The following is a 24565-nucleotide window of genomic DNA, read 5'->3' on the forward strand; positions in this document are numbered from 1 at the left end:
TATGGAATATGCCAGTGGAGATTGTACCCATAATCATAGGAACACTAGGCATAATCCCAAGATCCCTGAAAAGGAAGCTGGAAAAACTAGATGCTGAAGTAGCTCCAGGACTCATGCAGAAAAATGCTACTAGAAACAACGCACATAGTGAGAAAAGTGATGGGCTCCTAAGGAGGCAGGGTGCAACTCGGAACACCACACTATAAAAACCACCTAGTTGAATAGGATGACTGTGATAGAACAAAAATAAAATAAACAAATAAATAAAAAACAAACAATAATAATAATTATAATAATAATAATAATAATAATAATAATAATAATAATAATAAATAATAATAATAATAATATACTGTAATAAAAAAATTTATGCATTTCAATAGTAAATTATGTGAAATTCTTAACAAAAAATACATATTCCCAATCTTTTCCAAAGCTCTGAAATGAGGGGCAGGATGGACCTGTTATATATGTCAAATATCTGATTGACCGTCACAGTCAGATATTTGACATATATGACAGGTTCAATCTCCCCACTTCATGCTTTAGAAAAGATTGGGAATATGTATTTGTTGTTTAAAATTTCACATAATTTACTATTAAACTACATAATTTTTTTAATTACAGTATATTATTATTATTATTACAATCGACCCTTGTTAAACCAGACCCCGTTATTACAGATATTGGACAAGACGGACACTGAAGAGGGTCAGCCGATTTAAAATAAGTAATGTTTGACCATGATTTAAGATAGTTACTGTTCCTCTACTTGTCACGTACCGTTTTTCTTTTTATTTACCAAAGGTAAATAAAAAACTTCTCATTATATTTTTATTTTTATATATACCTGTATACTGTTCTGTATTTATACTATACTAAACTGAAATGCTTTTAACTTGTACCCAATTCAACTTTTTGCATAAATCAACGTACCGTCATTAAGAAACGCTATTGCCTGGAAGGGTTGGAAGTATTTTATTTTAACCTATCAATGAGCATTAACAGTTTTACCTATCTGCTGCCTGACTAGTAGCTACAGTACAACATTTTGTATGTTCTTTAGGAAAGAAAAGACATGACAAAGGTACACTTTACGAAGACAATACTTGTGTTTACGTGGCAAATGACAAGTGAGAGAGAAAACTGCCAATTCCCCTCTATAACAGCGTAATTCTATCCTCAACAGATTAAAGAGAAGAATTTTGTTTTAAAGGTATGTCAACACAGCATAGTAAATATCCCGTGGAGCAAAATAAAAATATTTTGTTGCTGAAGAACCTCTGAACCAACAATTTTGCACTCAAAGTAATAAGAAGAAAGAATTCATTCTATTCTTCATGCAATAGGTAAAATACATACACTATTAAAAACTACAGATTGTACACAAAACACACGCACTTATGTCATCATCAGCTTCTCTGAGCAAAACTTTCTTTCTCAGACAGAATACTGCTAAAGCCTGATTGGCTGGCTGGTTGCCATGGAGAATGCCAATGACAGCCCCATACTTCTGTTCTATTTATAGACATATGTCATGATGGCACTAAGTATCAACGTTGCATGATCGTGATTATTTGACTGCTGATGGCAAAAATTACTCAATAATTTGCTTTATGTAATTATTTCTTCATGAAAACAAGAATTCAACATTAATTTTACCTTTAATTTAGTGGTATGAAAAATCCCACAACAGTCTGTTGTGGTGATGTGTCATCACTTTAATTCAATTCGGACCGTCCTCAGACTTATGACTGCAAACTGATGACGACTTTAGCAACAATAAAAAACAACCCTCTCCAAGATCGAGATGATGAAATGTATTTTATAGTCTTATCATTAAAATTCACAAGCTGAATTATAATTATTTTGATCATGTATATTTTTGCATTTTATGGAATATTTTTGTTGAAAAAATGTGTTAGTGAACTGACGGTCTTAATTGTCCTACTATTTTATTCACATTCACTTAACAGTATATCAATATAAATAAAGATAAGCTATAATGAACAGACAACTAAAATGAAAACATGAAAAAAGGGAAAAAAAATGTTTCTGCCACTTAATAGTGATGTTTGATTATGCTCCTGACCCCACAGTTCTGAAATCCGAGAAATTCCAAACACTGAAACATACTGTGTACCTGTAATCTACATTTCATGATCTTACTTTTTTCATTTTAGGGACTCCACTTCTTTTTACTTAACAATTATGCGTTCATGCCTCGGCCTAGGCATCTACATATGCAGCTGAATTCTATCATTTTTACCATGTTTTATTCTTCATTGTTCATCTTCTACCATGAGCTTTAATTCAAAAGTTTCTACATTGGTTTATTATTCATATTCTTTATAAAAATAATGAAATACAGTATATTTATATTGTAGCTATTTATAGGTATATATATAGATATCGTCAGTTAAACGGGACCATCAGCTAAGGAGGACACCCTGGTGCCCCTAATTAGTCCATCTTAACGAAGGTTGACTGTATTATTATCATTATGTTGCCCATTTGGCGGTTAAATAAAGTAGCTACGAATGACAATGAAAAATCTCTCTCTCTCTCTCTCTCTCTCTCTCTCTCTCTCTCTCTCTCTCTCTCTCTCTCTCTCTCTCTCTCTCTCTCTCTCTCTCTCTCTCTCTCTCTCTCTCTCTCTCTCTCTCTCTCTCTCTCTCTCTCTCTCTCTCTCTCTCTCTCTCTCTCTCTCTCTCTCTCTCTCTCTCTCTCTCTCTCTCTCTCTCTCTCTCTCTCTCTCTCTCTCTCTCATATATATTTTTAAGGGTAGGGTAAAATAATATCATTTCAAAGATTAATAACAACTTACTGTATTTAAACATTTTTTATTATCATAAATGTATTTGTAGCCGTGTTAAGAAAATACTAACATGACATAATTACCAAACCTAGCATTCTGTTTGGAGGTATGTATGCGTGTCACGTCGATCTAAACTACCCAAATATTTTAGATATATTCTATACAGTAGTACTAACCCAAAATACATACCTGTACAGTAAATATAATTTCAAAATCATCTTACAACACAGGAAAATATATGTATAAACTAAATATTGCAACATGACCTTGAAACGATATTAGGGTGTTCTGGGATGATAGGCTGTTGTACATTTTTGTTTGAACTGTCAACTTTGGCGATGAACTGTTAAAATAGGCAGTTATAAGCGTTTTAGGGGTGTATATAGCCTACTCAAGAGTACCAGTAGTAGGACAGTACTGTACTGTATGTAATGTTCTTTTAGGTGTTTAGGGATGATGATTTTGGGTGTATTTTTGTTTGAAACGATATCAAATTGTTGTAGTACGATGATTTATGATATACTTTTGTTTGAACTATCCAATTAAGCAGTGAAATGTTAAAATAGGCAGTTATAAGCACTTTAGTTTAATGGGTACAAAGTATTTGGCAGCTATAAGCCAGTTACATGCATTTTTAGAGGGGATTTTTGCATTTCCGCAGTAGGTTCCTGAACCTATTCCTGCCTAAAAAGGTGAGCACTGTATACTAATGCAAATGCATCAAAATATCAGTAACATGAATTATTTCTTTTTAAATGTTCTACCCAAGCCAAGCAATCCATAAAGCTTTAGCGAAAGAAAATGCATCTTGGGATGCTGTATACCCAAGGCACAATGCTACCCAACGCACTATTGGCTGTTTGTTTGCAAAGCAGCCAATCTGAGCGCCATTCATTTCATTTCCTTAGCACTTGTTGGCTGTACCCTTGGAGCTGATTGGCTTTACCCCCGAAGACTCTGTCTCACAGAGATGGAACTGGAGCCCGCATCTCTGCCAGTTCACTGTGTAGACCCATGCTGTTCGACCATGTCACTTAATATCTGTACTTTGAGTATCATTGTGTGTTGTTTTTAATCTTTGTGTATATCTTTTAATCGAGCCCCTAAGATGCCTCCTAAACGCCCTGCTCCTACTAAGGCTTCTGGCAAACTGTCCAAGCGCCAGAAGGATATAATGCTTGAGGAGAAGGTAAAACTTCTCGTTAAGTTAAAGTACGCAACAGTTATGCGGCAGCAATCGCCATTTGGCATGAGAAGAAAGTACTGTACACTACATCAAGGAGAAAAAGGTGATACGAAAGGCCATGAGTGCTAGCTTCTTTGGTAATGCAAAAAGAGTTTATACAGTGCGTGATAAAACAATTGTTAAGATGGAATCTGCACTGGCATACTGGATAAAGGACTGCTGGAAGAGGAACATCCCCTCGGCACGGCAACATCATCCTTGAGAAGGCACGACAACTGTACCAGCAGTTTTCAACTGTTAGGGAAGGTGGTGATGTAGAGGAAGGCAATTGTTGGGAAAGCAAACTTCTTGGAAGGCTTCGACAAACCTGTGGAGGAGAAGAAGAAGAAGTAGAAGAGGAGGAAGAGCCACAAGCAGGACCATCATCAGCTCCTCAAGGTTTTCAAGCCAGCAAGGGTGGTTCCACCAGTTTCAGAGGTGGTTCCAACACAAAATGTTTCTCTGCATGGGAAGCAGCATCAGCAGACATGGAAAGGGTCGTGAAATATCCCAAGACCTTCAGAAAATCACCAGGGACAAAGGCTACCATCCAAGTAGGTGTTCAATATGGACGAGACAAGCTTGTTCTGGAAGATGATGACTTCCCAGACATACCTCATGGAGGACAAAGCCAGAGCCTCTGTGTGTTCAAGGCCCAGAAGGATAGGGTTACCCTTACCATCTATGGCAATGCTGCTGGCTTCATGCTGAAACCAAGCTTCATTTACAAGGCTGCAAACCCCAGAGGGCCCTCAAAAATAAGAACAAAGGGTTGTTGCTTGTGTTTCGGATGCACAACCCCAGGCCTGGATCACCAAAGTCTTTACATCTAACTGGTTCATTCAAGCTTCACCACTCTCAAGCTAAGCAATACCTCAACGACTTGGGCATGGAGTTCAAAGGTTTTGCTGATTATGAATAATGTTGGTGGCCACCTTCTCAATCTTTATTACTGGGAATCCAGCTCGAGTTCTTCCCTGCCAACACGACCTCTCTCCTCCAGCCTATGGACCAGGACACGATCCATGCCTTCAAGGCACTCTACACCCAGAACTCCCTTGACCACCTTCTTCAGGCACTGGACAATGACAGTGAATTTACGCTGAAGGACTACTGGCGTAAATTCATGATTGCCTCGTCTGATCGTCATTGACCATTTGTTGAAAGACATGAAGAAGGAGACCCTGAATGCTTGCTAGAGTAAGTTGTGGCCAAAGTGTGCACGATTATAGGGGCTTCTCTCCTGAAGAAATTCAGCATTTAGCCACTGATAAGGCAGTCGTATTGGCAAGGATGCTTGGTGGAGAAGGCTTCAATGACATCACCGAGGATGAAGTAGGAACCCTCAGTGATGCCCACTCTGACCCTCTAATGGACCAGGATTTGGAAGAACTGATGAAGTCTGCCAGGGAGGAAGAAGACATGCCAGGTTCAGATGAGGGCCTATCTTTGGAATGTCTGTCCCAACTTATGAGGATGACCAAGGAGCTGAAAGAGGCGATTTTGGCATGGGATCAATTATATGGAATACTCCATGCCCTTGATGCAATGGCACCCTATAATCACACTCTCATCAGCATGAAGAAGCAGTGACAGCACCTGCCTATCACCTCATTTATCAAATGGACGAAAAGGATCCTCCAAAGCCTCCCCTAAGAGCCAAAAGTGCCTCCCCAAGTCCCTAAGAAGGGAAGAGGCACCTATTTTAGAGGAGATGTAACTCCTCTGCTTTGCTGTGCAGTCATATCCTCATCTTCATTTATTGGACTGCACAAATAATTCATCATCATTGTCTCTAATCAACATTATTTTATTAATTATTATTATTATTATTATTGTCTATCGCAGTCATCCTATTGGACTGGGTGGTTTTCATAGTATGGGGTTCGGGTTGCATCCTGCCCTTAAGGTCCATCAATTTTCTCACTATGTAAGCTGTTTCTAACAGAACACTCTTCTGCATGAGTCCTTGAGCTACTTCAGCATCTAGTTTTCCAGGTTTGTTTTCAGGGATCTTGGGATAGTGCCTAGTGTTCCTATGATTATGGGTACAATTTCCACTGGCATATCCCATATCCTTCTTATTTCTATTTTCAGGTCTTGATGCTTATCAATTTTTTTCTCGTTCCTTCTCATCTATTCTGGTGTCCCATGGTATTACGACATCGGTGAGTGATACTTTCTTCTTGATTTTGTCAATTAGCGTCAAATCTGGTCTATTGGCGTGTATCACCCTATCTGTTCTGATACCATAGTATCAGAGGATCTTTGCCTGATCGTTTTCTATCACTCCCTCAGGTTCATATCACTTATTACTGCAAGCTAGCTGGTGTTTCTTGCACAGGCTCCAGTGTTTGCTACTGAATTATGCCTCTTTTTGTACTGGTTCTGTGCGAGCGCTGGACATTCGCTTGCTATGTGGTTTATAGCCTAGTCTTTCATACTGCACTTCCTGCATATGGGTGAGATGTTTCCATTCACTGCTGTTTGAACATATCTTGTTCTTAGGGCCTGATCTTGTGCCGCTCTTAGCATTCCTGCTGTTCCTTCTTGAGTTTCTCCTATCTGTAGGCACTGCCATATTTCACTGCTGGCCAGTTCTTTAGTCTGTCTCATGTACTGTCTGTGCATTGGTAGCTGTGCCATTCCTCTGTTCTGTTTTTCATTCTCCTGTCTCTGTATGTTTCTGGGTCTTCGTCTACTTTTATCAGTCCTTCCCATGCACTTCTCAGCCACTCGTCTTCACTGGTTTTCAGATATTGCACCAGTGCTCTACTCTTGATGCTGATGCAGTCCTCTATGCTTAGTAGACCTCTCGCCCCTTCCTTTCATGTTATGTATAGTCTGCCTGTATTTACTCTTGGGTGTAGTGCTTTGTGTATTGTCATGTGTTTCCTAGTTTTCTGGTTTATGCTGCGGAGTTCAGCCTCCGTCCACTCCACTATTCCTGTGCTGTATCCCTGATTGCTGGGACTGCCTATATGTTCATAGATTTCGTCATGTTTCCGGCGTTGAGTTTTGACTTGAGTATCGCCTTAAGTCTCTGCACACTGTATATTCTTTCCTGATCGTGTCCTTCATCTCTTGGTGTTTTATATCCTCTTCTTTTATTATTCCCGGGTATTTGTATCTTGTCTCATCTGTGTGTTTGATGCTCTTCCCATCTGGTAGCTTTATCCCTTCAGTCCTTGTCACTTTGCCTTTTTGTATGTTGACCAAGGAGTATTTTTCTATTCCAAGCTCCATCCTGATGTCCCCAGATACAATTCTTACGATCTGAATTATTAGGGTATCTATTTCCTTGATGCTCTTACCATACAGCTTGATGTTGTCCATGAACATCAGAGGGTTAATTCTGTTGCTTGCTTTCTTGAGCTGGTACCCTACATCCATCTTCTGCTGTACTTTTGTCATGGGAATCATGGCTACTGTGAAGAGTAGTGGGAACAGTGAGTTGCCTTGAAAGATCCATCTCCTGATGTTAACCTCAGCTATTTTTATCCCAGAGCTTCTAAGTACCGTACTCAGTTGTGCATTGTACATTTGAAGAAGCTGATGGTGTTTTCCTCTTCCCCATATATTTTCAGGCATTCTGTTAGCCACATGTGCGTATCATGTCGAAGGCTTTCTCATAGTCAATCCATGCCATGCTTAGGTTGGTTCTCCTTCTCTTACTATTCTTCATTACCATTTTGTCTATCAGGATGTGGTCTTTTGTGCCTCTAGACTTCATTCTGCAGCTTTTCTGTTGGTGGGGATGGTGTTTGTATCCTCTAGGTATTGTATAGCCACAGCTGGTCATCATCATCATCAACTGTACGTATTACAGTACAGTATTATTATTACTACTATTTTTTAACCTTATTACTTAACATTATTAAACTTACTAATATTTGAAAATTAGTACTGTTAATTATTATTTTATATTATGAAAATGTTAACGTGCAGTAAATTACAGTAGTCACAAAAATAACTTAGTTTAAAACCACGGAATACTGTTCTAATGGAAAAATCCACGAATAGGCGAATTTTTCCGTGAATAACTTGGAGATGGGTTCCACAGAAAAATCCACAAATAGGTGAAGCCGCAAAATCCTGAACTGCGAATAGGCGGGGGTCGACTGTATTTTGATAAATATTTCTAAGTGTGTACATCTTCATATCTTAAGCAAAGTCCAAGGAAGAGGTACAGTAGTTTGATTATAGGAGGAAATATACCAAATTTAAAAGTAACTTTTATTTTTCCTAGGTATAAAAACAGCAGCTTTCATAAATGTAATGTTGGAGTGCATCAGGCACTTTGGCTGTGCACTGACTACAAAACACAGGATTGTCAGGTAGGCCTAGGGCCTCCTACCCTGACCTCTGTTGGCCAACCTCAGTCACTGTAGGGTTGCACCCCTATCTCAAAAGTATCACAATTGTAAATAAAAGGTAGTATAGGAAAAAAGAAGGGTGGCAGAGGTGGGTCAGTTCTTTATGAAAGACAAGGCTTGACTTGTAGACTTAGGAAAAATACAAATTAATTTTAAATTTAGAACACAAACCTTTCCTTTTATAAATGGTGCCTCACCCCTTAGGTGTGAGGCTGATCTACCGGCTACTAGGTTTAAGAAGTGGGAGTGCCCTGGGTCCACTGGACTCCCCACAATTTGCCAGGATATCATCTTGGGCTGGGGGTCTACCCTGGCTACTCACTTTCCCTCAGGTGGGAAGGACTGAGTCTACCACCCCTCAGGATGGGGCCTACACTTACACTGAAACAATGCACTTTACAAGATTGTTGCCCGTGGTACTCACCTCCATTCCACGGGGGTTTCCACTGAAAAGAACTGGCCAGCTAATGGCCGTTTCTTCCCCTCACCTTCCTCCTTCAGGAAAGTAGGGTGCCAACTGCCCTGAGTAGAGCCCTTCTTCTTGGGTTCTATGCCCCTCTAGCCACTTGTTGGACCACGACCACAGGAGCCATGGTGGACGTGGCCAGGGACCTGCGGGCAATCTCTAAGGTAAAAGGCTATCAAGATAGACTGTATTCATCGCCTGAAGGACTGAGAGGTTCTTCCAGCGGGTAACCATTGGCCCTTTCCCTCGGATATTGTGGGCCTTCATCCTTCCTGGAAGGGCCTCCTTGCCTTGTTCAGAGGTCTAAGCTCTGTTGATGATCTCCTTTAGCCATATGGTGTTTTTCAAAACCTCCTCCTCCTTTCTGTTCATGCTTAGGAACATCTCTTGCAGGCTGTCCTCTTCAGGTGGCTCCGATGGGGCATAGCAGAATCTTCTCTCTCTCTCCTGTGACAAATTAGCTTGGCATTTTGGGCTGTGGCGAACAGGTCAGTTCATTCCCAGTTTGACAAATTGGTGTAAGCCATTTTTTCCCCACTCTGAGAAACTAGGCTTCAAAGATCTGAGTATTATTCAGAGCTTCTAATTAGCTCATCTTTTGGGGAAATTTTGATATGTTAAGCATATCAAAAACTAAGACACTTTGATTGGAAAACTCAAAAACTTTAAAAAAATGGTACTAGACGCCAGTTAATCAAAACAGGCGAACTGATGGGCCGCTCCACACCTCTAGCAGCTTGTATGCCACCTCCTGATGCAGGGACCACTCAGTCCCTACAAGCTGGTCCATCCTGCTCAGCTGATCTGCCACCATATTTCTTTTCCCATAAAACTCACATTTCACTCTTGCCTTAAAGCTCAATTTTGCCACATCTTCCTTCTTTTTCTGGTAATTTGTCTTCACTGCTGCTACTTCTTCCAGTGGCAATGCTTGATTCCTCCTCCCTCTCAATGCCCGCCTCGTTGAACTCTCTTCAAGCTCCCCTCTTTGTGTGGGGCCCACGCATTCCTGTACTGCCTCCTTGAATGCCTCGCACTTTGCCATGATTGCACTAGCAGAATTGTACTTCTCAAAGTTTTCTAAAATATCCTGTTTTAACGTTTGATTCCGTATGCCACTCACAATTTTACCTGCCAGCACATATTCACACAAATCCTCTCTGCACTTAGGGCAGCAAACGTGATACTCGAGGGCCTCCCGCTGGCACCTGTGGATGTATACCTTTGCCGTTTCTTCTCTCTGTCTTCCTGTGAAGAACTCATCCCACACAACCACTCTGTTCGCTGTCTTCGTGGTTATTTTTCTCAGGGCATCAAAGGCGTCCTCTACCCCTAGGGCATTCCAAGTGGCTCAGGATAACTGGGCGTCTATTGCACTTTGCAATTTGTCTTCGTGATAGTAGCCTGATATTCATTACTGCCTCATCACGGGAAAAACTTGCTGATTTTTATCAACCTTCCGTAGATCGCTTTCCAGCGCCTAAAATCCTCCGCTGACATCACATACATGCAATTTTGGGGAAATATGCTTGCTGTTCCCCCCTGCCTAGTGCTGGAATTATTCCCACCTGTTCGTATGACCGTACCTAATGCCTGAACTAATGTGTTTAGATCCACTGTTGCACCATTGCCGATGCCACTTCTGGTGTCTCTAGGTCTTATTAATCTAGGGGTGCTTTTCGGCGATGTTCTACGAAACCCCGACATTCTGCATAGGTAATATTCCGTCACTGCGCCATATAGGATACTATATGGCCAGGGTAAGTAAGAGGCACTATTCCTGTGTTGATGGTTTATTACAGAAGTGTCTTAATCCCATGGTGGGTACAGGGCAACTGACGTTCGCGCCAAAATCTTGGCACAGACAGAGTTAGGTAACGAGTTGCTAACCACAGACATAACAACATTCCATTCAGTAGTATTACTGATATCAGTAACATGATACACTTAACCTACAACTCCTGCACATATTTTCATTGTGCCATCAAAAATCATTTCAACAGTTACCAGAATACTATAAGGTAAACCTGTGCTCTGTTTGTGTATTTTCAGTATGTGCCACTGGAAATCTTTTAGTACTTAAATACTATATAATGTAATGTCAAACATACCCAAAGAATTCAGAAAGTAGCATAGTCAAAACTTATGGTAGAGTTTACAACGTAGCCAAGGGCAAATAATCAGTGGGTTCTCTTCTCTTTCTGACTTACTCTCACTGTGAAATGACTTAGTTAATCACCATGATATATTCAACTCATACTCTAAACTAAGGCAAACTGACTGGTGACCCAACCTTGTGGCTAGCCCTTCATAAGTTACCATGTCAAGCACCTGACCCAGTCAAATTAACTGGTCAGTTAAGGTCAAACACTTTTCACTTACAAAGAGGCTGCTACAGATACTGTTGAACTGTCTACAAGAGATTTCAAGGACATCTTTTCATTATACAGTACAACTATCTACAATATACTATCAGCAATGATAACATTATTACATTCTTCATTTCCCTTCCATTACAAAAGAACATATGAATAAACTATGATTTCTTCTTAAAGACCTTTACAAATCTGAATTCTATTCGGTAATGAAAAATCAAATATTGCATTACATACCTGGAGTCCTTTTTCCCAGCTGATCCAGAGATCACCTCTTGTCAAAAAACATGCCACAGCTGTCCGGCAGACATGATGAATCCATCCTTCCTTTTTTTAGATTTTGTGTAAAATTAAAATTAATACACTCACTAAAAGAAATGGACATCAAAATGTCTAGCAATGTATATTTCAGATACAATTTTTCAAAAGCTCATAAGAGGTTTCTCAATGTAATTTTTTTTTTAATGAACATGACATAAAAGCCAAATCATTTAATTTTGTTAATAAGTACAAGTTTGCGAATACAATGAGCATTTTTCTTAAAAAACTATATAACTTAAAGTAAACCAATGCTCATCACCAAAAGGAAGAGATTTATAGGGCTCTCATTAAAACGAATATACTCAGTAGTTATTCTTCACTGACACTGATTTAAGGTAAGACAACTATCAGAATCTATAAACTAACTTTGAAGCTGTCTCATGAAGCATCAATAAAGGGGTAGCCTGTCCGTCCATCTTTCCACGCGTTAAGTGCTCTTCATCTTGTACCATGGGATATCTATGCATATAGGGTTACCCTTCATTTTGTCATACTGGAACAAAGGTTATACAGTAATGTTAAAAAAATTCTCAAAGGAAATAAGGTAAGTCCTTAGTGGTAAAGCATATACTGTATACATAACACTAAACAAGTTTGTTTTCCTATATACAAACCTCTTATTAATACCAATAATGTAAGCCTGATAGGCAGATAAACTGGGAGCCAAGCTGCTAACTATTACCTACTAAAGCAACAGGTGAATGACTGGGGGCACCTCAGTGCCAAAGACGTAAACAACTAATTCTTAAATTTAACTGAAAATACATATTTGGGTCCCAAATTCCAAGGTTAACCTGTGCAGACCTACACCTCACCTTTTGCAACCTCAAAATATGAATATCGGAATCTCTCATGTATCCAGATTAACATATCATAGGGCCTGCTGGATAATGGAAAATTCCAGACATGATTAAAAATCTCTACAAATGTGAAATGGTAACTCGTACTCAGCCTACCTTGTCAATACAACACAATTGTAAGCACTAAATATGCTTATAAACAACATCCATCACACTTTCAAATGAAACTTGATGCAAAAGCCAGTTACCCACCTTATTTTTCCATGTTTCTACCAAAATATACATATAAATACACTTGACACAAAAAAAAGCAAACTTCTTTTTTCTTTCCCATACCCGGCACAAAATACGTTAGGTATACTGTACGTGCAGTACACTACTGTACAACATGGGTATCACTATTTTTCATTTTTGCCTACACACAATAAAAAATAAACTTGTAATTACAACAAAACTTGCCTATATATGAAATAAGCATTTTAAATATTTTTATGGTGATTAGAGATGAAATATTCTCTTGTTTACTGTTAAGTGTGCTAACCATACTTAGAATAAACTAAACTTGTAATAAAAACAGTACAATAAATTAAGCAAAGCAAAAAAAAAAATTGTAACGTACTTATACGCATACACACACTCATGCGAAGGCATCGTGAACTTTCGTAACTTAATGTCTGTGATACAGTAATTCATATTTCATTAAAGGATATGTAGAGAGAGAGAGAGAGAGAGAGAGAGAGAGAGAGAGAGAGAGAGAGAGAGAGAGAGAGAGAGAGAGAGAGTTTACATTGGTAAACAAACAAATTGCCAGGAAACAGCTGTTTTGTGATTGTGAATGATTTGACTGATTTTACTTTTAATATAAAGTATACTAGTTGACCTTTGTAGACCCATTTTACATTTATGTTAATTTACCTTTGTTTACCTGTTTTACACTTGTGTTAGAGAATAATAATAATAATTCCACTGATACATTCATTTCTTTCAGCAACGTACAAAATTATTTTCCTAATTCTTTTCAGTTAGTAGGCTGAATCAGCTGATTCTGAGAATCACTTTTTGCCACAGACGGGACAATTTTTTATACATATTACAATGATAATACAGCATAACAGTATATCAATATAATAATACAGTATAAATGGATCCTGTACCTAAAATAGCGCAGTGTCATTATTATTATCTTTATCATAAATACAGCTACAATAGCCTATATGACTTTTGCAAATGGATACTGAGTGTAAGCCTGGGCTAGCCTAGGTCTACAGCACAAACATAGCCTACACATTTTTATCTCAAGTATGGTAATACAATATGGTAACAACTGATAAGGAAGTTGCTGTATAAAAATACATTAATGATCACAAAACCACGGTAGGCTGTGGGTACAGTGTAGGCTAGGCTACCATATATGTATAGACACTACTGTATACCCTAGTGTAGGCTAAGCTAATTTCAAGTTATGCTTTTTTCAAGAAATGGAGTTTTTCTAACCTAACCCCATTGTAAATGAGGAAATGCCTGTACACAATAGGCTTTAGGAAGAAGACGTCAAGAAGTCAGGCCCTCAAGGTGATGGCAGAACTCCGTCAGAAGGAAGTTGAACTAGACCTCAATCTGCTTTCATCACAAGAGGGCTGTCACTATGCAAGTACAAGGTGTCGAGCTGAAGGCTACACTCAGATCTCCATGGGTTTGCAGACTTTGGGGTGTCAAAAGGATGACTATTTCAGTTCGAGATTCGACGTGTGCTTTCCACTAACAAGACTCGTGGCAAAGCTTTGAAAGGTTCTGATGAAGGCATAGAGGAATTTCAGCAGTCAGTAATTCCCTTTGTTGATCTGCCAGGTTCATTCAGCCAAGAATCTACCTCTTGATGACCGGGACCCTCTATGCCTCAATGCCACTGTCACCATTTAGGTAGGGGTACAGGAGGTACAGGACATTGATGGTTTAGTGGTGTTGAAGGAGGACTTGTAAGCCTCCTTGGAAGTTTTTAAAAGTTCAGCCAATGTTCACAGTTTCAGCACCGCAAACAGACAAGCGAGAGAGAAAAGTTTTTAATTTTTTTACGTGTAAGCAAAATAAGAAAAACATAGTGAGAACTATGTTATGTGGAAGTGTACTGTTAATAGTTTGTGCTTGGAAGAGAAAAAATGAGGCTTGCTTGTGTTGGAGTATGAAGTGTATTTATACAATACATAGCATACTCTCACAATATTGTATTTCATGAACAGAATCATATATTTTTCTCTACAAAATCACCTGAAAATATCTTTCAATAAATGTATGCTGAAACATACTAAAACTGTTTTTCAATAAAATATCCTTTTAAATAGGGTCTTACGTCTTATGTGAGGGTGTCTTATACACCAGCAAATATGGTGTGTACAATGAAACTGTACACAGAATAAAGTATGAATGATAAAAAATCTTGTGATTCAAACAGTTTTTGAGCATAAGTCTAGGTGTGGTCACATTATCTATTTACAGAATCAGATAATACAAGATTTTTGACAATTATCCTCATGAAGTTTAGAAAGAAAACAGTAATTAGTACAGTAATGGGAGGAAAGGTACAAAAATGTTTGGCCCACACACTAGGATTTACAGTATACACCGTTATAATGATTCTTATAGTACACATGCTGCAGTTTTATATGTGGAGACAGGTTAACCGAGCTCACTACGGAGCAAGTGATTATACTGTATCTCTCAAAGGCATCAAAGTCATCAAATGTTCATGCACATTTAGAAAACTTCTGAAAACAAGTTAAACAGCTTCAAATTCAGTTTTTCAGCAAAACAACAGCACTAAAAAATAGAGATTAAAATATATCTCTTACTTCAATTTCATGTTCATTCTGTCTTAGGTTGCTAACAATACAACACATTTAAATGTTTTTGTAAACCAGTGGTCTGTAGTGTGATAATACTTTAAAAATGACAAGTTCTTAAAATAATATAACAACCTTACGTTCGGCCTTAAATCTGATTCACAATAAGCCAAAGTTATCTTTAATCTAAATCAGCTAGCAAAGAACCAAGACCTTTAAAATTAGTTTGAAACCCTCAGGAATATCTCTTGTAAAGTAGCAATAAATTAATTCTAAGAGCGACACATAATGAACTTACTTTTGGATTGTTTGCAGACATACAATAAAAGAATTCTCGCCATATAAGCTGTGCTGTGAGTGAATGAGATGGGGGAGGCAACCCTTTATGCAATTTAAAGTAAACTTCTTGTACTTCCCAGAAAAACCTGGAACATAACAAAGAAAATGATTTAGACATTTTTTAATTTACGAAAGTATTGCATATCTATCTGTACTGCATTTACAGTGTTAGGTTGATGCTAGGATAACTTGGTACTGTTCCATTTCAACTTAATGGACCACAACTTATCAGATTTCACTCTCTAAAAATTCACTCAAGTCCATCAAAAATAAAATCATTTCATTGTTAACTGAATAATCCAGTAAGCATGTTTGATTTATTGGATGTTGAAACAACTGCACACAATGACAGTTTTCTGTCTAAATCTGTGCGAGTCCGAGTTGGTTATTCAGGCTGTTGCCTGCCTCATAAAGAATCTATGGTATGTATAAAATCAATCTTTTGTATATCTACCTTTGCAAGTAATGTGTTATGTTATTTTTTCATCGTGTGTTAATAGTTCTAACTACAGTGTACAGCATAGTTACATACTGTAATGTAATTGCAGTACATAATTAAATTTACACATGTAATTTTTGAAAAGAGAAGGTGTCACTCTTCGGTCATCTGGCAATCACAATCTCAGAAATTCTAAGATGTCTAGACACACAATGTAATTGCATGCATGTGTATACTGTACTGTGTTTCAGTAAAAACAGTCACACTACTGGATATTAAATAACTGTGTATATATACATTATATATATATATATATATATATATATATATATATATACATATACACACACATGTATACTGTATATATGTATATATAATATATATATATATATATATATATACATGTGAATGTCTTTGACTGTAATACTACAGTATAATATGAAGATGAGAAGGCCCATAAAACACTATTTGAACGCTGCAGCCATATATTTCGGGCACTTCCTTCTGTGTCCCTGTTCACTGGAAAAATATGGACAGATGAAATGTTACAAGGGTATATATGTACAAAGCATATATAGGTGTGGCATTAAGTCTCCGATGGTATGAAGGTGACCGCTTCCTAAGAAGGAGGAGAGTAAACTGTTCCCTAGTGGTTTTCTGCCCATTAACTCCCGTTTGGCGTTGATTCTGGTGGTCATGTGCCATGGAACACCTTCTTCAGGAGCGGTCTGAGGATTAAAGCGTCGATGTCGTCCAATTTCCAATGTCCTCCTGACAAGTTCATATTGTTGGTTTGATTGATGATAGCAGATTCCAGCGTCTTTCTTTTGTACGGACAGCTACTTTTGAAAACCAGCTCTGCCCCACTCCAGTTTATGATATGTCCTGTATTTCTGATATGTAGGAAAATCCCGAACTCTCCGAGCGTAATGTACTGATCTTTTGTGCTCTGTTATTCTTTGTGAGAGCGATCTACCTGTCTCCCCACGTAAATGTCATTACAATTTACACAGTATCTTGTAAACTCTGGCTTCTTCCCCTTTGTTATTTAAGTATACATTAATGAGCGAACTCCCGATGGATTTGGGATAATGGAAAATGAAGGGATTGTTAGACCTGAGTTGTTCGGTGGCTTTTTGGATGTTTTTGTCTTATGGAAGCTTTATTTTGTTGTTGAAATCTATTTGTCTGTTGTGAGTGGGACCTCTATAGTATATTTTATTCGCTTTGTTAATAGCCCTCTCGATAATGTGTGGTGGATAGAGCAGTTGCGTTAGGTGTTGGCGGATCGTGTTGAATTCTTTATCTAGGTACCCATTTGAACATATCCTAAGTCCTCTGAGGAATAAGTTGCACCCTCCCATGATCTTTATGGAGACGTCGTGGTAGCTTAAGAAATGAATGTAGGAAACAGCGAAGGTGGGTTTTCTATATACTGTAAATGCATATCTGTTCTGTTCTCTTATGATCAGTACATCTAGGAACGGCAGTTTTCCGTCCTTTTTCCATTCCGTTTTAAATTTTATGGTCGGAACTTGCGAATTTAGCCTATTAAAAAATTCATTAAAGTCTCCCAGCTATTGTCCCAGAAAGTAAAGATGATAGCTACGTATCTAAGCCAGATCATATTACAGGGTTTGATAGATGACAAAATTTCTGTTTCAAAATATTCCATGTACAAGTTTGCTAAAAGAGGTGATAGGGGACTGCCCATGCTACAGCCAAATTTTTGTTTGTAAAATTACCATTGAAAGAGAACACGTTAGTTACACACAGGTTGATAAGTTTGAGAGTTTTATCTATGCCAAGAGGAAAATGGTCTTCATATGGTTGTAACTTCCTCTTTAAGAAAGACAACACGTCGGCGATTGGGACTTTGGTAAATAATGACTTGACGTCGAGGCTGAGCAATTTGATGTTATCTAATTTGATGTTATCTGAGGGGATGTTTAAATGATTAAATTTTTTTTATAAAATCCTCTGCATGTTTGACATGGGAGGATGAGAAGGTTCCTAGAAAGGGTGATAACAGGTCTGCACCATAGGGGGCAATAAGAACATAGAATTACAGGAGACATTCAAGATAATCAACCCCTCTCTCCCCTATTTCTACGGCCTCCCGAAAACACAAAGATGGGATTCCTTTACGTCCCATAATATCTAGCAGGGGCTCTTTCATGTGTAAATTATCAAAATGGCTTGCAGTTATAAGCCATCCCATTTTCTTTTTGGGGGGAACCATTGGTATTACTGTATACAGTATGAAATTCACAAAAAAGAGAGAAAGAAATAAAAAAAAACGTATGCACATTTTAAAAAATTTAATACTACGTATATTTGTACCTGTTTACCATGAAAGGTCAAACACCAAAGTACTGTAGGCCTAAAAATACCACCTACATCAAATATACATTAAACTATTACCTTATTACTGTATTAATCTTTGAAATGATACTATTAATATAATTTCAAGTCATCTTAAACATTTTATCGTTACATTTATACGTACGTACTGTATGGCTTACAGCTGTAGGTGAAAAATAATCCAGTCCCCCTACGTATTCAGCCACACATTACATTTTCTTTCATACAGTTACAAGCTGTCCCGTTTTCTTTTCGCGGGGAACATTGGTATTTACGTATATGTAATTCACAAAAAGAGAGAAAAAATTTTTTAAAAATTTATGCACATTTTAAAAAATTTAATACTACTGTACTTATATATTAAGATTACTACATACATAAATCATACAGGTACTCACCAGCGATGAATGTTGATTAAAGATGATGATGATGAATTAGCTGTGCAGTGCGATGAATAATGAAGAAGATATGACTGCACAGCAAAGCAGAGGAGTTACAACTAATCTGAGGGTGCCTCTTCACCTTCAGGAGGCACTTCTTCAGTTGATTTGGGAGGCACGACTTCAGGCTGTTGGGGAGGCACTTCTTCAGGCGATCTGAGAGGCACTGATTCACGTGACTGGGAGGCACTTCTTCAGGCTCTGAGAGGCACTGCTTCACGTGACTGGGAGGCACTTCTTCAGGCGATCTGAGAGGCACTGCTTCACGTGACTGGGGAGAGGCACTTCTTCAGGCGATCTGAGAGGCACTGCTTCACGTGACTGGGAGGCACTTCTTCAGGCGATCTGAGAGGGCTTCACGTGACTGGGAGGCACTTCTTCAGGCGATCTGAGAGGCACTGCTTCACGTGACTGGGGAGGCACTTCTTCAGGCGATCTGAGAGGCACTGCTTCACGTGACTGGGGAGGCACTTCTTCAGGCGATCTGAGAGGCACTGCTTCACGTGACTGGGGAGGCACTTCTTCAGGCGATCTGAGAGGCACTGCTTCACGTGACTGGGGAGGCACTTCTTCAGGCGATCTGAGAGGCACTGAATCTGAAGGCACTGCTTTGACTGGGAAACTTCTTCAGGCGATCTGAGAGGCACTGCTTCACGTGACTGGGAGGCACTTCTTCAGGCGATCTGAGAGGCACTCCCGTGACTGGGGAGGCACTTCTTCAGGCGATCTGAGAACTGCTTCATGACTGGGGAGGCACTTCTTCAGGCGATCTGAGAGGCACTGCTTCACGTGACTGGGAGGCACTTCTTCAGGCGATTCGAGAGGCACTACTCGGGTGATTTGGGAGGCTTTGGAACGTCCATTTGATGAACATGGTGATAGCAGCTGCTGTCGCTGCTTCTTCATGGTGGTGAGGGTTTGATTATAGGGCTCCCATGCTGAATCAAGCATGTTTGAAAACTTTAAGGAGCATTCCATAAAGGATCCCATGTTGAAACATACTCCTGCATATCCTTAATCATTCTCTTCATGTGGGACAGACGTTCCAAAGTCAGGCCATTCTCCTCTTCCTCCTACTCCTCCCCTGAACCTGGCGTATCGTCTTCCTCACTGGCAGACTTCGTCAGCTCTTCCAAATCCTGGTCCGTCAGGGGGTCAGAGTGAGCATCAATAAGGGTGCCAATTTCATCCTCGGTGATGTCCTCGAAGCCTTCCCCACCTAGAATCCTCGCCAACTGGACAGCCTTATTAATGGCCGAATGTTGAATTTCTTGAGGAGAGAAGCCCCTGTAATCATGAAACACACCGCCACAACTTGTTCCAGCACGTGTTCAGGGTCTCCTTCTTCATGTCATTCAGTGATCGGCTGATGATGCTAAGACATGTGGCAATCGTGAATTTACGCCAATATTCTTTTAGCGTAAATTCAGTGTCACTGTCCGTTCCAGTTACAAGGTGCTGGAGGGAGTTCCCGGTATAGAGTGCCTTGAAGGCACGGATCACGCCCTGGTCCATAGGCTGGAGGAGAGAGGTGGTGTTGGGAGGGAGGAACTCAAACTGGACTCCCTTGTAAGAAAGATCGAGAGGGTGGCCACCAGCATTATCCATTATCAGCAACACCTTGAACTCCATGGCCAAGTCGTTCAGGTATTGCCTAACTTGAGGGATGAAGCTCTGATGGAACCAGTACTCTGTGAGGACTTTGGTGATCCAGGCCTTAAGGTTATACATCCAGAACACAGGAAGCAATGCCTTGTTCTTATTCTTGAGGGCCCTGGGGTTTGTAGCCTTGTAAATGAGGCCTGGTTTAAGCATGAAACCAGCTGCATTCCCACACATGATGAGGGTAACCCTATCCTTCTGGGCCTTGAATCCGGAGGCTTTAGCTTCGCCCTTCATAAGATATGTCCGGGAAGGCATCTTCTTCCAGAATAGGCCAGTCTCATCCATATTGAACACCTGTTCTGGATGGTAGCCATTCTCCTCGATGATCTTCTTGAAGGCCTCCTCGGATACTTTCATGCTACTTCAATGTCTTCAGATGCTGATTCCCATGCAGAGTAACAGACTTTAGGTGGAACCGCTTTTGAAATCAGTGGAACCATTGCTGGCCTGGAAACCTTGAGGCGCTGATGATGGTCCTGCTTGGGGTTCTTCCCCCTCTTCTTCTTCTGCTGGTTCATCAAAGCCTAAGAATTCTAATTCGCCGCCTTCAACGCCTTCCTCTGCCTGTACTACGTCATCGCCTTCCTTAGCAGTTGATAACTGCTGCTAGAGTTGTCGCGCTTTCTCGCGAATGATGTTGGAGTCAAGGGGCACGTTTTTCTTCTGGCAGTCCTTTATCCAGATTGCCAGAGCAGATTCCATTTTCATGATTGTTTTTTATCCCACACTGTTGCAACTGTCTTTGCGCTACCGAATTAGTTCATAATCACAGACTTGCGTATCTCCACCTCTTTCTTCTTGATATATCTCACTGTGCTCTCATTAACACTGAAATGGCGGCCAACCACGGCAAAACTTTTGCCCTCCTTTAACATGTCAAGAAGTTTCACCTTCTCCTCGAGTTTCATAACAGCCTTCTTTCTTTTAGACTCTTTGCCAGAAGGCTTTGAAGGAGCAGGCCGTTTTTTAGGAGGCATTTTACGGCCGAATACCGCTGATGCACAAAGATAAAAAATCAAAACAGACAGACGCACGGTTTCACACGGTAAGATGCTGCAGACTTATACGCACAATCTGAGGAGGATGCCGTGGAGCGGTCTCCCAGAATTCCGTGTTCGCGAAGTTGGTTGTGAATGTTCAGCCAATCAGCTCCAAGTGAACAGCCACTGAGCGCCAAGGAAAATGAATGGTGCTTCTGGATTGGCTGCTTTGCAGATGACAGCCAATAGTGTGTCGAGTATCACTGGTCCTGGGTACACATCGTCCAGCATCGCGATTTCTTTGTATTTGCAAAGAGGTGGCTTGGGTGAAGCACTTTTAAGAAAAACAAATATATATTATTGAAATTTTGCTGTTTACGTTAATATATTACAGTACTGTAACATTTGAAAATTAGTAAATAATTTTTAACTTACAAAATGTACTTACAGTAGTCATTAATATATACTTTACATACATGAAAATGCTACGCATCGCAGATGTAAAACATACGTACCCTGCAGTATTCCTGTTGTCTTACGTATTTTAGATATGCTCTCTACGCATTACTCTAGTACTGTACTGTACTATGTAACATCCTAAAACACTTTTTGTATGTAATATTTAAAAATAATCTTACAACAAAAGATTTTATAAAATGTACGTACTGTATGCGCAGAAGATCAGTGTTAGTATATGTATGCGCAACCAGTAGTGCCATGCATACAGTATACCGTGAGCGACAAATTATCGCAAATGACCCAATATAACCCGTTTTATTGCTATCTCACGTTAGTGTGTTTTGCGTGTACAGTACTATGGCCTAAAAATATTTTTTGAAATCGTGCATTAAGATGTCTTCTGAATGCTCTGCTTCTTCTAAGGCTGGCCAATAGCCTACAATTACTGTAATGACTGATGAGAAGAAAGTACTGTAGACATGATTGTTTTGTTAAGAGAGGGCAAAAGTCACGGAGAAGTAGCAGCCCATGACATTCATTGCGGTCGCCCGCATTGAGCATGAACAAGGTAAAATACTCATGCAGCCCTACTGTACCACCTTCGTTGCCATGTTCAAATACCTTAACATGACAGTGCCTCCCGTCATTCATCATACTGCACAACTAATTCATCGTCATCGTCATCTACAGCATACTGAAATCAACATTCATCACCAGTTACTACCCATACGATTCAACTTTACTGTATTACTGTATTTACAGTATTATTATTAAGGTACCCAGTGTAGTATTACATAATATTATTATTCAATTTCTATTACTATTATATGTACAGTACTGTAGTACAGTATTATTATTGATTTACATGATTATTTAATGTTATTATACAACAAATATGAAAATACAGAATACTAATGCTATACAAAAAAACAAAAATCTGCATCCGTGAATATGGAGTTTCCCGGAATATTTTTATAGATATGTTCCATGGAAAATTGCGAATACGCAAGTTTCCCAGAAAATTTTTTTTGATAGGTTCCATAAAAACCTGCGAATGGGTGAGTCCATGAACCTTGAGTAATACAGGGGTTTACTGTACTTAAAGTGTCATTATTTACATTATGCCTATACCCTAATACCTTCTCTGTGCACCCATGCTCTACTAACCTATCATCAGATTTCATGGTCTCCCTTAACTCAATTGAGTTTGAATTCCATAATCTTAAAGTGAATCCACCTTCCTTCATTCTTGAAAAACAAAGATTATATAGCTCATGTAATTCACCTATGTCACTGCTAGTCACTATCAAATTATCTACATAAAACTTATCTAATTTTTGCCTACATTTGTCTTGAGGATATGATTCATTATGTTGTTTCATTACATAATTCAAAATAAAAAGGAGAAGTGTATCCAAAAACAATAGTTTTATATCGATAACAAACTAATTGATTTCCTCTTCTCCAAAAGAAGCAAAATCTATTCTGATCATATTCACTGGCCAACTTAATCATAAGAAAGGCAGACTTTATGTCAGCTAACACAGCATATTGATTAGTTCTGAAATAAAAAATCAATTTCAAAATGGAACCCATCAAGTCAATACCAGTATAAGCAGCCTCATTTAAAGATGGCAGGTCCTTTGAGGTTTTCAAAGAACAATTGAAAACTGGCCTTATTTTAGTTGTTATTTGTTCTTCAGTTCTGATTACTGGCCTATGTGGAATCCAAGTGTAATCTTCATAATTGGCAGGATCTACTATTATTTCTTCTATAATTCCTTCTTTCAATTGATTATCAAAGACTTCCTCATATTTCTTCACTAAACAAGGTACTTTGGTGATTTTGTCAGCATGTCCAAGTTGACATGATAATGCCCATCCTTAAAAGTAATTCCTTTTTAAACTTGTCTATTTGTTGTTTATCAAAAGACACTAACTCTTTGTCACTATTCTTAATCCCCATAGACTCAAAACTAAAGAGATTTTCAAGCCCATTATCTATTTCACAGTCAGTTAGTATATGCTCAAGAGGATTGAAATAAGACTTAAGTGGGTCCATCACTAAATTTACCATTGTCTTTGTTCTAGCACTAATATATTCAACATTGACAAGCTTTCTTATGTGAGCATCAAACAGTTCCTTGCCTTGTTTTGAATCAAGAAAATTGAATACATTCCCTATAGGAGCTACCTTGTTATTTATAATTAAACAATTACCTCCAGCACACATCTCTTGATGAAATGAAAAATATTGAATTATATCAATACCAATTAACATTTCAATTTCAAATTCTTTCCATGATTCCCATGTCCATTGAAGGCTTCATCAGCTAATTCGAAATTTGCAGCCTTTAATTTACCAACCACTAAATTCATGCCAGGAATTTCAAGCCTAATGCTCATTTTTTCACATACCAATAAAGGAACAAAATAAACCTTATTTTCAATTTTTAAGCCAGTAGACATTTGCTTAAAGTTCAAAGTTTGTTCACCTATATAGTTACTAACATCATGATCAACACTATACAAATTGTCATAACTAGAACACAATTCTATAGAAGCTTTTTTCATAACATAAGATCTTTGACTCCTGCAATCGATCAGACCTCTTATTTTACGATACCTTTCTCCATTCTTAAGCTCTAAGGTAATAGTAGG

The 24565-nt window shown here is 38.8% G+C and overlaps 2 protein-coding genes across 2 annotated transcripts in view; both read right to left on the reverse strand.

Moving 5' to 3' along the window:
• Positions 1–24565, reverse strand: part of LOC136832024 (cryptochrome-1-like) — a 368545-nt gene that overhangs the window by 43021 nt on the left and 300959 nt on the right. The window lies entirely within an intron of this gene.
• The window catches only part of LOC136832382 (cryptochrome-1-like), a 30592-nt gene continuing 17974 nt past the window's right edge, over positions 11948–24565 (reverse strand). Inside the window, exons 4-5 of the mRNA XM_067093292.1 lie at positions 15517–15643; positions 11948–12074 (exon numbers count right to left, since the gene is read on the reverse strand). Of these exons, the coding sequence (XP_066949393.1) occupies positions 12009–12074; positions 15517–15643 (193 nt within the window). The 3' untranslated portion in view covers positions 11948–12008. The remainder of the gene's footprint in view (positions 12075–15516; positions 15644–24565) is intronic.

Source organism: Macrobrachium rosenbergii, chromosome 49 (assembly GCF_040412425.1).
Source record: "Macrobrachium rosenbergii isolate ZJJX-2024 chromosome 49, ASM4041242v1, whole genome shotgun sequence".
NCBI lineage: Eukaryota > Metazoa > Arthropoda > Malacostraca > Decapoda > Palaemonidae > Macrobrachium > Macrobrachium rosenbergii.